Source organism: Echiichthys vipera, assembly GCF_963691815.1.
Source record: "Echiichthys vipera genome assembly, chromosome: 6".
NCBI classification, from domain to species: Eukaryota; Metazoa; Chordata; class Actinopteri; order Perciformes; family Trachinidae; genus Echiichthys; species Echiichthys vipera.
Window position 1 is genome coordinate 11,230,896 of NC_139831.1, and position 21,590 is coordinate 11,252,485.

General features: G+C 39.4%; 1 protein-coding gene across 1 annotated transcript in view; it reads left to right on the forward strand.

Moving 5' to 3' along the window:
• LOC310948715 (ecto-NOX disulfide-thiol exchanger 2-like) overlaps positions 1-21,590 on the forward strand; it is a gene marked incomplete at its 3' end in the record, with an annotated part of 123,526 nt that overhangs the window by 43,970 nt on the left and 57,966 nt on the right. The window contains exon 3 of the mRNA XM_083915933.1: positions 863-994. Coding sequence (XP_083772059.1) covers positions 877-994 — 118 coding nt within the window. The 5' untranslated portion in view covers positions 863-876. The remainder of the gene's footprint in view (positions 1-862; positions 995-21,590) is intronic.

Below are 21,590 nucleotides of genomic sequence, written 5' to 3' on the forward strand. Positions count from 1 at the left end.
TTGTATTACCACAGTTTAACTAAGTGTCAGGGAAGAGGACGACAGGCTTGTGGCTCAGCCAACAGCTGCTCTGTAATTTACAGGTCTGCCCGCCAGAGCTGAAAAAGCAAGAGTTTTAAGAGTACTTACAGATGTGAAATTAACTACAGATCGGGAAAATGAGCCGCCGGTGAATGAACGATGTGTTCCTGTTGACTTTACTGCAGGGTTTTCATCTATGGGGATCTAAATATGTTTGCTTTTCTGTGCAAGACTTAGGACTTGGCAGAGAACCATGATTCTGAGGTTTTGTGTAGCAGCTGATATGTGCATTTTTAGTGGTAGGTTGGATTGAATTTTTAGCATTTCGTGCCTCAGAAATAATATCTGCATTTGCACTTTGATCACAAGAGTTTTTACTCATATATCTTTCACTTACATGTGGGCAGTTCCTCAGTTGTAGCATTACTGGGCCAAATGTTGTTCTAAACAAGACTCAGTGTGGAAGAGCACAGAGTGCTTGTCTTTGTGTCTGAACGGTCTCCGTATATGTGTTTGACAGCATTATCAGTCAGAGCAGCTGCAACCTTTTTAGCAGAGGTCACAGATCACTGAGACAGGAAGTACCAAGAGGCCAGGAGGTTTAACCTCTGTGGTTGGTGAACTAACAACTTCATGAAGAGGAATATATTGTCTGGTATGGTCCAATCTTCTCTCTCCTGTAACTGAATTGAAATGCCAGCGGAGATCACAATGCACTCATGTCAATAAGTGAGCAGACACCTTAAATGTAGAATAACCCTTGGTTGTATTTCTTCTTTTAGTATAGTTGGAAAAACAATCTCACTTTCTCATTCTCTTTTTTGTGTGTCACTCTCTCTAGACTCGAACCGTAACATGACAATGACTTCTAGCTCCATGACGATGCCGATGTCAGACTCCAGCTCCTGGGCATCAGCCATGAGCAGCCTGGGGATGCCTCCGATAAGCATGACTGGACAACAGCTCATGCCAGGTACCACCGCACACATGCTACATGCTGCCAAATAGGTGACACGGTGCCACACAGAAATACGCTGTATTCTACAGTGAATATATTGTTGTGGGAGTTTCTATTCCCACAGCTCATAAAAAGTGAACTTGTTAGATTTCTGTTGAAACTTGTTGTAGTTAGGATATATGCTGTAAGTAAGGTATGGCTGCCTACATGCTTAGGGGTGGGAGAAACACAAAACACACTTTTTTCGTTGTTTCCTTGAATCCACAGACTGGCTGAAAAATAGTGTGTGTGGGAGGACGTATGAGTAACAATCTTTCCTCCCCCACTGTTGCCCTCAAAGTCCCTTGAGCAAGTTGTTGAGCATCAGCACTGGAGAAGTTGTACTCATTGCACTGGGCAACTCCTGATGCGTCAGTGTTTGATTGTCTAGAGTTGCCCTCCTCTGCATTTACTCCCCCAGGCAGTTATAATTAAGCATGTGCTAGTAGCTTATTTTCCAGCATCAAGGCAAGGTTTGAAAATGCCAAATGTATTTGATAATGAGGAAATGTGTATGTTTTATACCTGTGTGGGTGGTTTTCCTTGTCTGACTGTACAAAGTCCAGCTGGAGCTCAAGGTGTTTATAGTATGTGGTAACCCCTTTAAGGAGTTCCCTTACTGTTCCACTCATCAGCAAAGAGTTGGTAATCTGAGGCTCATCCTGATGAGAACATTAATTAATGTATTTAGTGTAGGTGAAAGATTTATGCATTTTTGGAAAGGATTTGATTTCTTGCCCAGAGTGATGAGAACAGATAATTCATATGAGGCTACAGCCAGCAGCCAGTTATTTAAGCATAGAATAAAGGCAGGAAGCAGGGGAAAACTGCTAGCCTTGCTTTGGGGGAAAAATCAACTCACCTAAATATTGCGATTCTTTATAAAAGATTTTCTAAGTTGATTGATTAAAATTGAAAAAAATTATTATTTCTTACCATGACTGATACATTGACTAAATGACTAAATACAGAAAATCAAGCAGTTCTGAATACTTGAGGTGCAATTTAAAAAAAACAAAAAGTATTTATGCTAGCCTAAGCTAACTTGCTCGAAGGACAGCTATGTAATTGATCCTCTCATAACTCTCTGAAAGACAAACATTTATTGTATAGCTCCAATGAAAGAGATGTATCAGAGGGCTCAGCCTGTTGTGGTGTATAACTAGGGCCTGCTTTGGTCAGGTCACATTGGGTCAGCAGCTGAAAATGTGCCAGAATGTTAGTGCGTGTGCTGGCAAATGTGTCAAGTTCACAAGAGAGGAATTCAGGAGAAGATCATGTTCCTCGTGCTGGATCCCTTCTGTGTAACCAAGCTCACTTACAGTTAAGATACTGTATATAAACATCAACAGTACTATTATCCCTTTAAGGCCTGGTTTCTTGAACTGTGCTTCATAACCCCCACTGAGGCTTCTTTTGGTGAAAAGTTTGACTCAGCAGGTGGAGCTAGGCCCTGGAAACACTGATGCGCAGTTTCAGCCCAATAATACAAATACAGTCAACAATAAAACAAGTTAAGTTGTACAAAGACCATACACTTCAATATACAATATGTTTGTTCATGTTTTTCTTCATAGATAGTTTTGCTTGTTCACCAAGAAGAGGAAAGCACAGCTCACTTTATTGAAATAAGAATGCAGTTCCCTGGTGCATGAATGTCAGGTTTAAGCAACCTAAAACACCCAAAACTTAACAAAAGAGAGAAAGACAAGAGTTATTTTACTTGCAAGGAGAACGGACAGAGATGTGTTCAGCTACAGTCTCCTATCGCTCTGAGGTAATCTCTGCCGGACCCCTTCATTTTATTGGCTTTTGGTGGTTACAATGTATACAATGAATTACCATTCTTAAGGTGAGGGTCACATAGCTGCAACTCAAGACATATCCTGTCCTTGATCAGTTGAGCAGGGTCTGTGTTTCCACAGACCCCCCTTTTGGTGACACATTAACAATCAGGCTTATCTGATTTCCTTGACCTGCAAAGCACCTCTGCACAACTTGGCTATACACACACCCCAAGTAATGTTAGTTAAAATGCAAAGGCAATTTGAGTAAATATGAGATTACTTTATGCACATTTATTCCAACATTTCCCTCCTGTTTATCACATATTTGTTCAAATTCTCATATCACTTTCAGTCAGCCACGTGTTTGATTTTCAGCTGTAAGATCATTTTCATGAGCACAAAATACATTTACAGTCAGAAGTTTCTTAATACATGTCAGAGTCATAGTTGGTTGGATCAAGACACAGTTCCGTCAAATCAAAAGGAGTTTCCTGGTTGTCGTCATCTTTGCTTTCATCATCACTTTGGGGATCGCTGCCAAGCAAAGGATACAGCTGCTCCATTTTGTTCTCCATGGGTGAAATAGCTGTAGTAATGAGACGGTTAAGCAAAGCACACATACAGGAAACACAACCGCATCCACACAAGGTTAAAACTGCAGCAAAAACTGCTATTGAGACTAGGATAGAGGACACCAAAGTTCTATACTTCCCAAAAGCATCTATCCAGGAGTCCCACATAGTGGTAGAGACTCCAGAATGCTCCTTCATCTTACTGTTGAGAGTACGGAGCCCTGCTATTGCCTTGGTGAAGTTGCCATCAGCAGCAGTGTTGTTAGGGATGTAAGTGCAGCACTGTTCACCGAACATTGCACATACCCCTCCTTTCTCGGCCAATAGCATGTTCAGGGCTATTCGGTTTTGGAATGCCATGAGTGAAGTTGCAGCTAATTGATCATGAACTGCTTCGAACCCACTTTGTGTCCAATAACCTAGCTTTTGCACATTGTAGTGGATGTAATTGATTCTGTCAACGTTCTTGTGAACTTTACACCACAAGCAAAAAATAGATTCAAAACCATTAGATATCTGATTGGCTTCTTTATATTCCTCTTGCACCCCTCGTGGAACACCTATATCATCAATGTATGTTGGATCTCTTACATCTATCCATTTTGCAGATCTTTTCACACGTTGCCACTGTTCAGGCATTAAACTGGATCCATTTGCTGCTAAATCTGCAGCAGACATAGGATGAATAGATATTGGCAAGAGCAATATTATGAGAGCACAGTATTCCGTCACATCTCTCGGTAAATTATTAAACAATCTCTTGTCACCACTGCACCATCAGATGTCGCTTCTTGACACAGGTTTATATTGTCCATCTACGGGAACAATTACTTCACACCATTCATTTGAGAGATTGCCTAGTCGTTTTTCTCCTTCTGTCATGTTTATACATGTAAAGTTGCCTGGTGCTACTTTTTTAGAAAACATTACTTTCTTAAGGTCGACCGCAGTGATCGGGAAAATAGAATCCCAGTATCTACAATTTTCCCTAGGATTTGTGTTATTCATTATGTCAGCTACACATATTTGGGGAATTATAGCTGGGATTATTTGTAAGAGGGGTCTAGGACTCATAACGCTACACAATTCTGTTTAGACATGTTAGCAGCTTGTTCAACCATTAATAACCAATTGGTATTATGTCCAGATACCCCTGTTGCTGCCTGGAACCATTCATCTGGAGTATACGCTACTGTAGGTTCTCCAAATGCAAAAACTCCTTGTTCACTACATTTATACATGCATAGACTTATTAGGAACAAAGGATCATTATTATTAAACAGAGAGATGTCACTCAGCAATAAATGGCATCTCCTAACCATCTTTGGATCATTTTGGCTAAATCTCCTCTACTTGGTTTGGTGTCTTATAAACGCTTCACTGACTTTCAGGTCTATCCAGCCTCTGTACGTCTGAATCAACCCTATTATCAGATTTTGCTCACTTCCCCTAACGGAGTCTTTAACCAAAATGATCCTTTTGCAGTGTGTTAAATGGATCCACGTTAATCATTCTGCTATTTTTTACTGCTGTGGGGTTTGTCAGCAATACGTGATACGACCCTTCACACTTAGGTGAATACCAATGTTTCTTTTTATGATTCTTATTAACACCCAGTCTCCCAGTTCCACTAGCTGGAGTTCCTGCTGGGGGACAGAAAGGTTTTTCATTAGTTTGTTTCTGTTTTTGTTTTTCCAACATGGAACTCATCTAATCAGCTAATTTAGCCTCATCATCTGTTTCCCATTGATTTTTTTAAATTGGGGTAGTCTATATGGTTTTTCAAAGAACGTTTCATAAGGTGTCAATCCAGAAGTACAGGTAATGTTTATGTATAATTTCACTAAATCTAAACATTGTGTCCACGGTCTTCCTGTTTCTTCAATGCACTTCTTAAACTATTTTAATCGTTCAATTAATTCTTTCTACTAGGCCAGCACTTTGTGGTTGGTAAGCACAATCATTCTTCAGATCAATATGGCACATTATCCCAATCTTCTTTACTATCTGGTTTACAAAATGAGTTCCATTATCACTATAGATTTTCTCAGGTATCCTTTACCTGGGAATAATGTCTTGTCAAAGCATCTATTATGAATGGACTACTTTTTCCCACTTTTTCCTTCACTTTGGTTTAATTCTATAAAATCCATGTGGATTATTTGGAATGGATATTTAGGTGTAGGAAACGTTCTTCTACGCGGTCTTAGATTACCTTGTGGATTGTGCCTGGCACACGTCAGACATGCTCTACAGAAATTTCTTTTTTTTTTTAAATAAGAGTTGAATCCATAGGTTGGTGTATCTGTCCTACCATCCCTCCTGTTGAGACATGTGTTAACCCATGGCTCAATATTGCCGCCCATTTATACAAGTTTCTTGGTAGGATAGGTTTGTATTCTAGTCATATATATGTTGCCTTGTAATTTTGCTCCATTTTTATCCAAACTTCTCTTTTAGTTTTTGGACTTTGTTCTCGCATTTCTTTTAAGGTAGTTTAATCTAGAGTTGTGCATTCTTGCACTGTCAACACAGTTGTGTCACCTGTTGCTGACGCTTTTGCTGTTTCGTCTGCAAATGCATTTCCTAGGGAAACAGTATCTGTGCTGGACGTATGTGCTGCACATTTACATATTGCTAATGCTTTTGGAAGTTGCACCGCTTGCAATAGATTTGTTAAAAGTTCAACATGTGTTACTAGTTTCCCTGTTTTCATGCCTCTGTTCTTCCAATATTGTGCAAAAGTATGAACTGTAGCATATGTATATTGACTATCAGTATAGATAGTTACTTCTTTGTTTTTCATTAATTTACATACTCCAATTAGGGCTATTTATTCAGCAGCCTGTGCTGAATAATGTGATGGCAGTTGTTCTGCTTTTAGCACCGTTGTGTGAGTTACAGCTGCATCTCCTGTCAGGGTTTTACGTAGTTCATTCTTTTTAGAAGAACCATCTACAAATATCACTTCTCCTTTTTGTAATGGTTGGTCTCTCAGATCGGCTCATCTTTAAGCTGTCTGTTTTGCTAGTTCCTGGCAATCATGTTGTACACAATCCTCTAGGAGGGGTAACAACATAGCAGGATTCAGAGTTGTACATCTTTCAATGGTCAGATGGGGTTGTGACAGCAAAGTAGACATGCAAGACAGATGTCTAGCCGGTGATTTGTCTCCATGTTGTTGAGCTAATACAAAGGTCACAAAATATCCTCTGCAATCTACCATTTGCACAAAAGGTTTCCCATAATCTGGTAATGCTAGTGCTGTGCTAGATACCAAAACTTGTTTTATTTTACAGAATGCTTCTTCAGCCTCTGCATTCCAGCATAATGGGGATGTCATTTTTAGATCTTCTTCATACATTAATTTACTCAAAGGTGCAGTTATTTCTGCATAGTTAGGCACCCAAGTTCTACAATAATTTGTCAATCCTAAAAATGACATCTATTTTTTTTTTGTCACTAGTTTGGGAGCTTGGAGGATTGCTGTTTCTTCTGTCTTCCACTATTATTCGTCCTCCTGCACTAAGATTGTGTCCCAAGTATTTTATCTGTTCTTTTCACATCTGCAGCTTGTTCTTTACTTGCTTTGTGACCTTCTTCAGCTAAATATTTTAGGAGTGCTATAGTGTCTTTTTACATGTCTCCATATCAGGGGAGGCTTGTAAAATATCATTTACATACAGGAGCACTTGGCTTCCCCCTACTTGCACTCATCACTTGAGAGTAAATAGTTGGACCCTCAGTCTTGGGAAAGTCTGGTATATGTGTATCTTTTCCCCCCAAAGGTGAAGGTGAACCAGAATTGACCTTTTTTTTGTTTGTTTTTTTTTTTTTTACTGGCACCGAAAAGAATGCGTTACTGATATCTACTACAGTGAACACTTTTGCATCTGGTCTTAAAGTATTTAGCAGTGTATGAGGGTCAGGAACACACGGAGCGCTCTGAATTACAGCATTATTTACTGCTTGTAAATCTTGCACCATGCGCCATCCTTCAGATGGTGCTTGCTTTTTTACTGGAAAAATAGGAGTGTTGCAGGGGGAGTCTGTCTTCGCATATAATTATTAGTCCTGCAGCAATTCAATCCTCAATTACAGGTTTTATTCCCTCTTGTGCATCCTGTTTTAATGGATATTGTCTCACACATGGTCTGTACTCAGTTTTAGGTCTTATTTGAACTGATAATGCTCCTTTTACTTGTCCCACATCAGTTGGTCCTTTAGACCATAATTTATCTGGAACACTTTTTTAGCAGTTCTTCCTCATTTTCCACTAACATAATGTTTCACTGAGCTCTTTGATCCAGATGAGTACCTCCCTGTACTTGTACTGTCCAAAACAATGCTTTTCTGGTCAGACCTGTATTTGAGCTATACAACGTGTTCACTGATGTGGTAACCCCGTCTGTTGCACTCTCCCCCATTTGCACTATTTTACTCAAATCTTTCCATTGTTGATTTTTACTTTTATACAGGGAGATGTGAGGTGGGGTCCACATCCGATACAGGTAGGAATTTTCACCAGACTGCTGTACTTTCTGAATCTCCATACAAATACGTTACAGTGATTTTAGCAGGAGTGTCTTTCCCTAGTTTAGCTTCGTATTCTCTATCTGGTCCAGGTGTAGGTATTCGTGCTAGTCCTAACAACAACAAGTGTCTCTGCCCAAAAGATTGACTGGACATTCTGGAAACATTAAGATGGACAGCTGACAAGACAGTCCAGGTGGATCTGGGTCTCTTATCCACACAGGTTCTGTCTCTGGCACCTGAGTCAGCTTTCCACTGGCAGATCTCACAGTGACACTTGTTTGATTTGTTTTAAACCCTGGTATCCACATAGTATATTGTAATATAGTATGTATCTGCGATACAGTACTCTTATTATAGTTCATATTTTGTATTTTATATTGTATTTTATTCTATTTTTTATCTTTGTACCGCTGCTACGGTCACCTTATTTCCCCTCTGGGATAAATAAAGTTATCTATCTATCTATTCATTTATCTATCTATTTATCTATTTATTTATCTATTAGTTATCTGCAGGTAGTCCTGCAGGCACCTATGTCACATAAAAAGGTAAAAGGTTTACCGTTCACATACAAAATGACCTCTGGTTTTATACTATGCATATAGAGCAGCTCCTGATCATTTAACAGCACTTCCCCTGTGTCCCTGTCTGTTCTGCTCTCTCTGAAAAACTCCTTGGTAGTAAATCTCCTCTTTCTGTCCTGAAAGAAAATACTAACATAATCCCTGCACTACGACCTTTGGCCCTGCAGCAACCATTGGCTTTGCAGCAGCTCCTTTTTCTTCACTTTCCTCATCCCTATGTCTCTCCTTTCTTCCTGTCACTAGCCCTGTCTCATCATCCTTTCATCCTATAAAACAGCACCTCTTTTGCTTTAACGTTCTCTACACTTTCAAGTATTCTTTTACTTTTTCTTTTTTTACAGCCTTCATCCAATACTCCGTATCCTCATACCCTTCTTGTTTCATCTTTATGGGATTCTTTTTGGTCTTTTTTTTTTTTTAATTGCATCTTGTAGTGCAGTTATTTTTTTGTGTGTTCGGCCGGCCTTCAAATTTTTACTGTTTTATCCATTTATTTATTTAATTTTATCAGGATCCTGTTTTTCTATAAAATTCCAATCTTTAATTAACAGTTCATCTTTTAGTTCGATTTTGCTTCCCCCTTTTCCCATTTTTGAGATTTTGGTCCAGTCCTATTAACACATAGGGTGTTCTAAAAACTGGTTTTAGTCAGTAGGGTAGCGATTAAACTACCTTTTGTGGTAACTCTCACTTCAACTCTTTCGAGTGGAGAATTCTTGCCTTTGCATCCACAATAGGCTCGCTACTTGTAGTCCTACTGTTTTGCATGAGGTAAAATACCTAGTGGTATTTTGATCTCCAATTACACTCACAATCACACTTTCATTCACACAATTTTACCGGTTTTTTCTTCTGAACTTTTAAGACGTCTGGACCCCACTTGTCCTTTTACACAGAGCTTTCGGGTCTCTGTCTCCCAGTGGGTTTAGCATCACAGGACCCCGCCGTCCTTTACACGGAGTTTTTAATTTTCATTTATTATCATTTTTTATTTTATTTTTAGTTTTAAATATTTTTTTGCGGACCTCCGTTGCCTCTACGGGATTTAAGTGATCGCTTTTACCTGATAGTGTCTAGAATTGTCAGGGCTTTATACACGCAATGATCCTCAGTCATTCGTCATCTTTTTAAGTGAAACTTCACTCACCACTGTGGCACCACTGTTGTCTTTCCCCTTCACGGACTACCGTCAGCCGTCGGATCCCAGCGGGTGAGCTGATTTCCAGTCCTGGAAAAGGATCTTAAAAGACTCACTCTATGGAGTCTGCCGTGGCCACGGTCTTTCCTGGAGTCCCCCACACCCGCTGGAATCCTTCAGGCGTATTGGCATCCGGCTCGAAGGACCAAATAAATGTCAGGTTTAAGCAACCTAAAACACCCAAAACTTAACAAAAGAGAGAAAGACAAGAGTTATTTTACTTGCAAGGAGAACGGACAGAGATGTGTTCAGCTACAGTCTCCTACCGCTCTGAGGTAATCTCTGCCGGACCCCTTCATTTTATTGGCTTTTGGTGGTTACAATGTATACAATGAATTACCATTCTTAAGGTGAGGGTCACATAGCTGCAACTCAAGACATATCCTGTCCTTGATCAGTTGAGCAGGGTCTGTGTTTCCACAGACCCCCCTTTTGGTGACACATTAACAATCAGGCTTATCTGATTTCCTTGACCTGCAAAGCACCTCTGCACAACTTGGCTATACACACACCCCAAGTAATGTTAGTTAAAATGCAAAGGCAATTTGAGTAAATATGAGATTACTTTATGCACATTTATTCCAACAATGAACATACTGCAATGTTGTGTTTACTAACATAGGCAATATACTACAACTGAACTGGTTGTTGATTGGTACACGATAGTAAAAAAATGTGTTGAATTCCCTCTAATGAGGCATTTTACAGAATTTAATTATTGGAGCTAATGTTTTCTGTCTGTCAGGAAAAGTATCTTACGTGAGAAAGACAAAAAACCTTTCAGCTTGCTTCTATAAACACACTTTTAACTCATCTACATTCATTTGCAAAGTGTTACAATGAGTGTTGCATTTATTCCTTACCATATTTAAAAGGAATTATTTTAAATGAAAATCATTAAATTACAATAATTAGAGACTGAATATACTAAAAGCTCATCTCTCCGAATCCTCTCCAATGCTCTCAATACTACAATATATGTATACAGTGCACCATGTTCAAGGAGTTTATGAATGCATGCGTGAATGGGGTGAATAGTGCCTGTAGTTTAAAGAGCTCTCAGTTGTTGCTAAGCAGTCAATAGCTGTGATGGCGCCCAAGGGTCTGCATGATGCTTATTTCGTTATCCGTCCATGTTTGCGACAGCTCATGCAGACATCTGTGCATAAGTCTACCAGCAGCCATAAAATGTATGAACTCCTGTATATGTGAGAAAACTTCAATTAGGCACCCAATTTTCACTGTCGCCTTGAGACACGTTCTATTTGATTCATGGTGGGTTTAAAAAAAAAGAAAAAACGAACAGCCCCATTGAAGGCTTTTTGTAAACATTCATTGTACTGTATTTTAATGAATCATATTGACATGCTGGCTTTATCTGTTTGGCTTTTTGTGACTTTTACATCAATGTTTTTTACTTTCTTCTGCTTTAATCATATCACAATCCCCTTCTTTCTAAAACGGGAAGACTACTAACATCAAACAGAAGAAATATTTGACAGCTGGTGCATGAGAGGGAGAGGAACAGAGAATAGTGGTAAGCAAGGAATCAGGCTGTGTCTTGCTCTCTCTTAGGCTGCATCACTAATGTGTATTTTGCCATGGAAGCCTTAATAAATGACCATCCTGAGCCCAGGGGATACTCGCCTACTGCTTCTCATCAAATCCAGTGATACACGTCTGTATCAACTCCATCATTTAACGTTATTAGAAAGTGAATTCTGTCACCCGTCTAATAATATCTGACAGTGGACATGCATTGAAAGATGGGCCATTAAGACGGGGTTCTTATTTATTTCCTATTAGCTGACATGCTGTGTGTAAAGTGTTTTGCTGGATAGGCTATTAGTTTATTCCTCCATAAATTGGCATCAATGGTTGCTTATGACTGTGGATGAACGTGGGTTTTTTTTAACTCTTGCCATGGTCACACAGCAGGGGAAAACATTTGACCAATCTGAAGAAGAATGAGAAGAATCTCCTCAACAACTTGAAATTTGCTCACACACAACAGTTTATTAAATTTATGTTATTTTCTTAGTGCATAACAGTTGAAGATTGAGATTGCGGCAGTTGGTATATTATAGTGTTGAAAACATTATATCTGATGTTGAACCTATAATCCTGCTCAGGTCTAGAGGTGGGAGAAAAAAACGTATTCTTAGATGCATCGCGATGTGGACGTGGAAGACTCTGTAAATGTTAATTTATAAAGTATAGTTTACGGAACGCAAAAGGCGAAACTTGGAAATGCGGAAGGGCAGCACCCACATTGTCTGTGGCATTGCACATAACAGAGACACGACACAGATATTCGGCTGGTATGTCGGATTAGCTGTTTATCTTTTATTAAGTGGTGACAGTGAGACAGATGTTTATGCATTCTTTTATTATGTTGAAGTGTTTACGAATGTCACAAGACTAGCAGCATAACGATTAACGTTACTTTTGAAGGCAACAGTGCAGACTGTTTTAGGGAGACACAGCGTTTCTGCTGAGAGCACAATGAATGTCCCAGCAAACCGTTTCCATCTCAAATCTTCAATTTTTAATTAAAAAATCAGTTAATCTGACACACTGACACCCTCTGCATTAAAAGATAACTTGGAAAAGGTGAAGCAAATTACTAACTATTGCAACTATAATCAATAGATTTAGATGCATGAAGCAAAATTACTGACATGACCTTGAATGACTTTCCTGATCTGCACAAGGTTAGGGTTAGTTAGTTACTTTGAAGAAGGCCCAGTCCAGTCCTATCCAAGGAGGTCATGTTGCCTCCATCTGGCCACATAAACAATCTGCCAAGTTGCAATAGATTTACGAACCCATTTGTCTCTCACCTTTGGCCTTTTAAGTAACTCAATGTGATCTTTATATTGTATGTATTGTCTATTGTGGTTATGGTTTTGTGGTCACTGCTGGCTGTACAGCAAAATGCTCCTAAGGGATAGTAATGACATCCATGATCTCAGCGTTTCTCATATTGCAGTTAATGACGGTAAAGGTTATGGAAATTGTGGATTTAACATGCTGCTACATGTGTCTTTTCTTCACAGTGTTTAAGCATAATGAACAAGTGTAACCAATCAGAGAGCTGTGTCATTGATATGTCCACAAGACAGCACACTTATTCTTCAACTATTCAAATAAATTGGGCTCAGCCAACTCAGACTTACAACACTTCATTAACATTACTTTCAGGACACTGGATAAATATTTTAGAGCCAAGAGCTTTCAGATTAATGAAGCAATGGTGTGTGTGCCCATGTGTTTATTATTTTCCAATGTCATTATAACCCCAGAGAGCACTTCATTAAGTGTTCTACATTGAGGACTTTACATTCAGTTTTACCAATTCCACTTACCATATATAAAATAAGGTTAGGCTTCACTGTTTCACTCTCCATCAGGGGTTAGTGTTGTCTTTCTCCATGGCAGAGTTTTTTTTTTTTCTTTATTTGTTGTACTTTCAATTATACTTATGCTAATATATATAAATACTTTCAATATGTTCACATACATGCATGATTGTCATTTGAATCCATATTTAAGATTAATGGCTGTGGTAGTTACCGCCCTTTACTACCGCAGTTCACCAATTGAATTTCATTGTGGTGTTTACTGCTCTCACAATCTTCTAGCTCTCCTTTCAAGAGTATCATAAACATCACCGGCAGAGTGAGGAGCTTTCCGTGATAGAGGGAAACACTTTTGCCCACGCTTCGAGAGGGAGAGGTGTGTGGAGGGATTTGATCTGTGTGGAAAGCATTGGATATGGCCTTAGTTGTCGTAATATATCTTCATTAAAGTCGTTTTGCTGAAGGAGTTTCTGAGAGGACAGAAGGGAGGAGGGTCGGGTGAAGAGGACAGCTGTGGCTCCCCTCATGGATCATCTGGGAAAGCAGCTGGTGCTTCCCTACCTTTGCCTCTTCTTTCCTCCCCTCTCCTTCCATATTCCCCTGCCCTCTCTCTCTCTCTTTCTCCCTCGCCAGCCCAAATTATCCAACATCTTCATTAATGTCTCATTACAGCTGAGTCAGCCACTGTAACCCACAGCCACATTAGAGAGCCCTCAGTCCAACTGAAAAACAGTACATGTGATAAAGTGGCTTCTGCTGCAAACTATCAATTCATAGCAATATCACTTCAAGGAATTAAAAAGTAAATCTGACAGTACCTCACTCTAAATCCTTAAATTCTTTTTATTTAAAGTGAAAACAGCTGAAAAAGTACCGTAATCTTTCGTGCAATCAATCATTTTGAGAGGTTATTCTTTTACATAAGGTATATCTCTATTCAGAACAGAACCTCAATTATATTATCTCCATGCTCACAAGGAAATCAGTGAGGTACTTTAGCCTCAGAGGAGGTCCGTATTATCCACACAGACGGATGGACACTCTGTCTGACAGAATGAAATCATTCTTTTTGAAGTACTCCTACCGGTTATTTTTCTTTTCCTTCACTCCTACCATCTCTGTCTGGCTCTCTCCCTTTAACCATTTATGAAGCGGAAATCTCAGGTCAATCAAAGTTGACTGCTAAGTGCAGTCTGAGTTGTGACTGTGAGTCCACTATGCCAGTTCTGCTTGCACTTAAAAAAGGTAGCTGAAAGGAGGCCTTCTAGCAGTAAACGTGACCTTTGCTGAACTCCATCCATAATCTATAGGTTCAGCAGACTTTGGCATGAGATGCACAGCCATATATTTCCAGTCTGTTAGCTCTAAACCTGCTGAACCTTATGAGCCACTCTGGACATACTCAGCACACACAAATGCATGCCTTCCCCCCTGAGCCTCCCACACACACAAGGCTGAGAGCATAACTTGATGTAAGCTATAAAAGATGTACACACACTCACACACTCAGTGACGTTATGTTTTCTGCTATGTTTTATGGTCTCTGGTCCCAAACCACAGAACTTTCACCAGGGAGGTTGGATTTTGTCCCCCCCGGGGTGTTTGTTACCCCATAAGTACTAAGCCAAACCACAACGTTTTTATCCTGACCTAATCGTTCTAATCCTAACCAATTAGTTTTGATTACTAAACTTAACTGTCACCTTTTGTTGCCTAAACGTAACCAGTCATGTAAAGGTAGTTTTCATGCCTAAACCTAACCGACACCTTTTGTTTCCTAAATGGAACTGTTGTGGTCCATTATGGTCACTGGTTTATAGCGTGAAATAGAAGGGAATATATTATAAGATATCATACGAATTATTGTGCATAACGTTTCAGAAGATATTATACAAACCTGTTGATGAGAATAAGTTGCAGTGTAGCTGGTAACAAACCCTGCTGGGTCCCGCCTACATACACTGCATGTCCGTTCCTCCTGTATTTTGGCTGTAAGGGACCCATATTGAGATGTTTTGTTTCTCTTGTGTGTTTATTTAAATAAATAAATAAAAAACATTAACTATTGGCCAATATATTATAAGATTTTTAAAAAATCTAAAAAGTTTAAAGGTTATTCTCACTTTCCCTTATTCTGGCGGATTACACTTTTGCTCAAATTAAAGGTGAATGAGTTACTGCATGGTCCCAAAAGCTCAAAATTAACCTTGCCAATTATTTCCTGCCGCTTACTTCCACACACTTTAACTGCACACTACCTCCTGCACTACTTGTGTAAATACATATATGTATATACTTTCTATTTTTATGGTTAATAGTTTATTATGCTACACCAAGATTGAAAATACCTAATGAAGTCAGGCTAGACCTGATAACAATAATTGACACCTGTGTGAGTGTCATATTGCTCTGTAGTGCCTTTAAGAACATTGACAGGACGTTTGAGAAGCTGCTTGCAACTTGTGGGTGAAGCAAATAGCTACGGTATGGCAGCATATTATCCCACAATGTCTCATTTCTTTATTTCTACACGTAAAATACACAATGAACAGATTTGAAAGTTTTGTTCTAGGCCAGGCCAAACAAATGTTGAACTTATCTATACTGAGCGGACAGAGATAAAAATGGATATTGATCGGCTGGTAAGAAAACAAACAAGTATATTTCCCAAAATGTCACAGTGTTCCTTTGATTTAAGAGTCCCTGCATTTCATCCTCTATGATATAATCAGAGCTGTCCAGAGATAGCTTCACCAACAGACTGTGAAGCGCTTTGTCAATTCTGCTTTTATATAAGTGCTCTATAAATGAGAATGATTATTGTTATCACTGGTGTGGACAAAGTCCCTTTTGCAAAAGAGTCTTTCGCACTTTGTCATCACGAAAAAATGTGAAAAACTTATTTGATTTTGATTTTATAGTTATCGCTCATTTAATTGTTTTCCTTTTAATGGGGCAGCAGGAGTCAGACAGGGATCAGTCTGTATCAGTTTGTCAATCCATTACACCAATCATCTAAATCAATGATGCCATTTTTTGCCATTGATCAACAACTGAATGTCAAAATAAAATGTACTTGTCACTTATTGGCGCAGAAAGGAAGAGGAATGTAGGAGTGCATCAAACTCACCGAGTGGGTTCACATATTGTGTTTCATATTTTCTTACACGGTGAGATAGGGCATTTGTGCTGAAGTCATGTGGTGTTGGAATAATTGGAAATTATCAGTTCCTGATTCACAATGAATTAACATTGTTAGACAGGTCAAGCTTTTGATGAGGTCTGTGCTCTGAGAGCCCTACTATTTAGGTGTTGTTTTGTAACACCTCAAACTCTCTTGAAGACCGAAAAAACAGCAACTATGCCTCTCTCTATTTTTGTTTTTATACTTCTAAAATCAGCAACAATTTGTTTAAACTTAGTTTGTCCCTCATTTAGTCTTTTTAACAAATGTACCATGTTACTTTTAGATATGTGAAATCATGACTGTCCTTTTCTCCCTTTCATTTTTCCTTGTTAATATTGATATATTACAAAGCAAACAACAAATTGCTTTTACGTCAGCAGTTGTGTGAGACAAATAGACTCTTGCGGCCAGAGTAGAAATACTATTTGGTCAGCACAGATTAATGTTATTTAATTCAGTCAGGTAAACTTGTATTCAGTTAATGTTAACCATAAAGATGAGAATTCTTTTGATCTCTAAATGATAGATATTATGATAGATATTTGCTGCTCTGTGTGCCCTGAATTGCCCCCCGGGGACAAATAAAGTTTTTTGAATTGAATTGAATTGAATCTTTATGGTCATGGTTGGTCAGTGGAGGTTGTGAATGTTGACGCTGTTGTCATTGGGATATTGAATGGAGGTTGTTCTATCACTGAGTCATACCCACACTGAGAAGACAGCAGAGTACCATAGAATGGCCAGCAAAATGGTTCCCCTCCCTATCTCCCCTCTCTGTCAAATATGATTAGGTCCGTCTCACTGTTTCGGTCTCTCTCCGTCTCTCTCTCTCTTTCTCTCTGACCTCACAACCTTACAACCTACCACTTATTATAACAGACACACAGACACTCTCATCTCAAAATCTGGCTGGATTTATTCAGTCTGGCAGCTATGTCTATGACACTTTATCTCGGGGATATCATTTAGTTTTTTTCAAATGTTTTCAAGAGACTTTAGGACTCATAACTCATATTGTCCTCAGAAGACAGATTAAGATGAGCTTCTTATTCTTTTTTTTTTTTACTGATTACATCCATGTTTCCCCCTGTCCCCCAGTCAACCTTGCCAACAATTTATTGTCAAACAGGCCAGGCTTTGTGTGTGTCATCATTGCAAAATGTGCTGCTGGAAACTGCCACAGAGGCGGTTTTAGGTATTTTGCTCAGTGTTTATATGTCCTTCTGTGGACAGATTTTTTCACTGCTATAGTGTCCCAACCATGCAAGATGCAGTTATGAAAATGTACAGGTCGAAATCAAAATAAAGGCTGAATTCAACGATGGGTATACAATGGAGATCAAAATTAGAGAACAACTAATAAATACTTGATTAATTCTGAAATACTACATTTTTCTATTATAAACTTTATTTTGTGAAAAAAGCTGTGAGCAAAAAAACACTTTCCGATACCTCCCAGTTATTGGTGTTGGAACCTGGTGACAATTTACTTAATTGTTGAGCACACACTACTTATCTGGCTCTCCTGGTTACTTTGCAAGATGGCAAGCTGCTCTAAGGTGATTGAAACCCTGCAATAACAGGTTTTCCAGATGAAGGCCAAAGGGATGACCCTCTCAGCCATCAGAGAGAGGTTGGGCATTCCAAGTCTGTAATTTCAAGAATATTGAAACTTTAAAAGGACACAGTTTAATTTAAGTCTATCAAAAAGGCAGTCGTCCACGTAAAACAAGTGCACGAGAGGACAGGATTATGCGACGACTCAATGGGGAATCGGTTCAACACTGAAGCTGGAGTTGCTCGCCAGTTCAGTGCTGAGAGCAAGGATCTGTCTCTGCACACAGTTTCTCGCCGTTTAAGACTTTTTGGACTCAAAGCCCACTCTGCAGTGACTAAACCTCTCATCAGCAGAAAGAATGAAAGAGCTTGACTTGCCTTTGCTGGGGAGCATGTTGTGTGGACAGAGGAGAACTGTACTTAAGTTATGAGAGTACGTCAAATTTATTTGGGTCTGATGGGAAACATTATGTTTGGCGTTGGCCTGGGAAAAGACTGAACCCAAAGTGTGTAAAGAAGTCAGTTAAATTTGGAAGAGGAATTGTCATGGTTTTGGGGATGTTGTCTGCAGCAGGAGGGTGAATGAAAATGTTTATGTGAACCTCATTCAGCAACATGCAATAACGTCACTGCAATTGTATACCAATAAGCCTCCAAATTTCATGCAAGACTATGCCCCTTGTCACACAGTGGAACAGGATGAACCAAGATCAAACCAGAGCAGTGTGAGAAACTAGTGATGTACTACATGCTGGTACAGACACAAGGGATTTTCTATCAAATCCTAAACAATAGAAAATGACAGTATTTAAAAATAAATCAAGACTGTATTAGTTGTTTTTCTAATTTGGATCTCCACTGTAGTCTGAGCAAGAGCACCAGGAATAGGGGGGCAGGAAGCAGGAATAAAACAGCTATACAAAGATATAAACAGAAAAGTAAAATGACAATAGTGATGAGTTCAAGGCTTCAAAAGTCTTTTCCTGCCTGGGGGATGAAGCTGTCCCTGAGCCTGGTCTTACGGTACTATCTGCCAGACAGCTGCAGAGAGAACAGATTGTGACTGGGCTGATCGGGGTCTCCTTGATAGTCCTGTTGACCTTCTTCCTCCATCTGGGTGTAGAGGTCCTCCATAGATGGCAGCTATGCCCTGGTTCTGGTGGTGCTGTTCAGTTGTCACCCTCTGTAATGTCTTAAGGTAAAAGTGACGAAAAAATTTTAACATCCACATATACAGTAAGCCTATATTGGAACCAATATGATGATGGAAAAAAAGTAATAGCTATCAAGGAAGCGAGACCCCTTAAAAACTCATCCAGTGGGTTGTTCTAATATCAGCCACAGATGGGTACTTGCTAGTCCTGCAGAATCTCTATTACAGACCATATCCTGTAATGTTGTGAAAGTTAAAATGTCCAGAACAGTGAGTTAAATTACATTGGAGTGCGGTGAATATTACATTCCTCCCCTCCCTAATGGTAAACTTGTCCAAATGGGACTTTTAACCAAAACTGCTGGAATTGGAACATTGCCTGCAGTGGTTGCTGGTAGCAACAGGATGTTCAACTGAAACTAACGGCCAGTGGCAGAGCAGCATAGTGTGAGTGAATTAAACTGTCAAATGATTAGTGATTATTTACCCTGGATGTAAATTTTTATGAAAAAAAAATATTATTGTTAAACAGTATACTTGCTGCCAGCTTTTAACCTAAACCTAAATTGATTTCATGCCTCATAACACTTATTTTCTTCGGCTTTTTATTTTCTCATGCAGCCCTTTCATAGCTATCACCACTGTAATTAGTTATGTTCTTTCAGTAATAGGCCTGTTGTACAGCCTTGTTTTTTTGTCCTTAACTTAAATTAAATTCCACAAAACATCAAAACATGTTCAATGTGGCTTTCTGAAGGTTGTAGATATCCTTTTATATTGTGTAGTGCTGTCCAGTATATCGCTGTTATACTGTGGGGCAAAGCACTGCCCTTTATTTAAGTATGGGATGTATTGACTCCAGACGTGATCTCCAATGCTATGTTGCCCCTTTGAGAGGCCAGAGGTCAGAATCACCTGGAATAATGAGCAGTCAATGTATCTCTACTTTAGTGCTCACTGTGTGTTCAAATAATAAAGCACTTCTGTTAACTTACAGCACTCCAGCACAACAAGGGCATTTAAGATACTTTTTTCCTCGTAGAAATAGTTTCTATTACAAGCAATAATGGCACTGATTGGCTGGTTTGTACTCTGATTAGAAATCCTATTGAACAGAAGTAGCAAGGCAGCTGCTTATAAGATGAAGGAAGATATGTGGAAGAATTTACTCTCTTTCTCCTTGATTCACACATACATACACACATACTGTATGCACAATGCCTTCACACACAAAAATGCATTTTTTTTCAAGCGTCACATTCACTCGGCTATTAGTATTTTTGAATGAACAAAATGGCTCAAAGGAGGAGGGGAGTCTCCCGCAGTTGTCTCTGCTGTGTTTGCTTGGCACACATCAGTTACTGTATACATGGACATACTGTACATACATGGACATACTGTACACACACATTCTCATACCCTGCGTGAGATTCGCTGCAGCGATCAGTGAGAGATTGATATTACTGGCTGAGATTAATATCCTATACGATAATGTCTTGGGAATATGAAAAGTGTAAAAATTAATCATGACGATTGTGGTTCATAAATATTTCATAGAGTTTAACAGGTACAATCTATGCAGAACAAATGCGATAAACTTATATCTGTCACAATGTAGTAAATCAAATGAAGAATTTTTCATGGTTAATAGAAATAGATGGGTTCTCGAGAGATGTCTGGCGGAGATTAGGAGGGTAATGGAGATGCAGATGGGAGGACAGTTGGCAGGGTGAATAAAAGGCCAAGATCCAGGAGGCTTAGGCATGTCTCTTCATCAGAAAATATTACCCACATTACCCAGCATACCTGTGTGTGTGTGTGTGTGTGTGTGTGTGTGTGTGTGTGTGTGTGTGTGTGTGTGTGTGTGTGTGTGTGTGTGTGTGTGTGTGTGTGTGTGTGTGTGTGTGTGTGTGTGTGTGTGTGTGTGTGTGTGTGTGTGTGTGTGTGTGTGTGTGTGTGTGTGTGTGTGTGTGTGTGTGTGTGTGTGTGTGTGTGTGTGTGTGTGTGTGTGTGCCTTTCACCTCTATTCGCTAACTCTTCTGAGAGGGAACATTAACTTTGGAAACACAGTTTGCAGAGGAAAAAGGGGGAGGGGAGGTTGTGTCAGGGTAGAATCAGTGCATCGGTATCACCTGGAAGCTTATTTTTTTAATTTAACTTAATGTATTTGCTTTTAAGACTTAAATACAAACCTCCAGAAAATATTTAACATTGTGTGTAAATGCTTTAGAGCAGCAGCATGTACAGTAATGAAGGATCACACAAAGACGAATGGATTTAAAAACACAAAAAAACAAAGTCCAACCGTGAGCAAGAGAAAAAGAGATCAGAGATAACCAGACATAGAGACTGGCGGCCTTGTGTGGGTGGTCGGAGAGCTAGAAGGTTTCTCTTGATGTTTTTGTTTAAGGGCACTTTCATGATCTCTGAGACTCAGAGGAGTTTCTCACTACAGACCCCTTTTGCACCGAAACCACTCAAACACTGGGTCATCGCACTGTTAGTGATGAAACATAAAGCATGACTTCCGGGCTGAAGCGCCCTTGTTGCCATGGCGATGACAGAGCTGGAGCAGCTGAAAATCCCCTGGAAGAACAGACAGTAAATAATATCCCATCAAGCACGTCTCTTCTGCT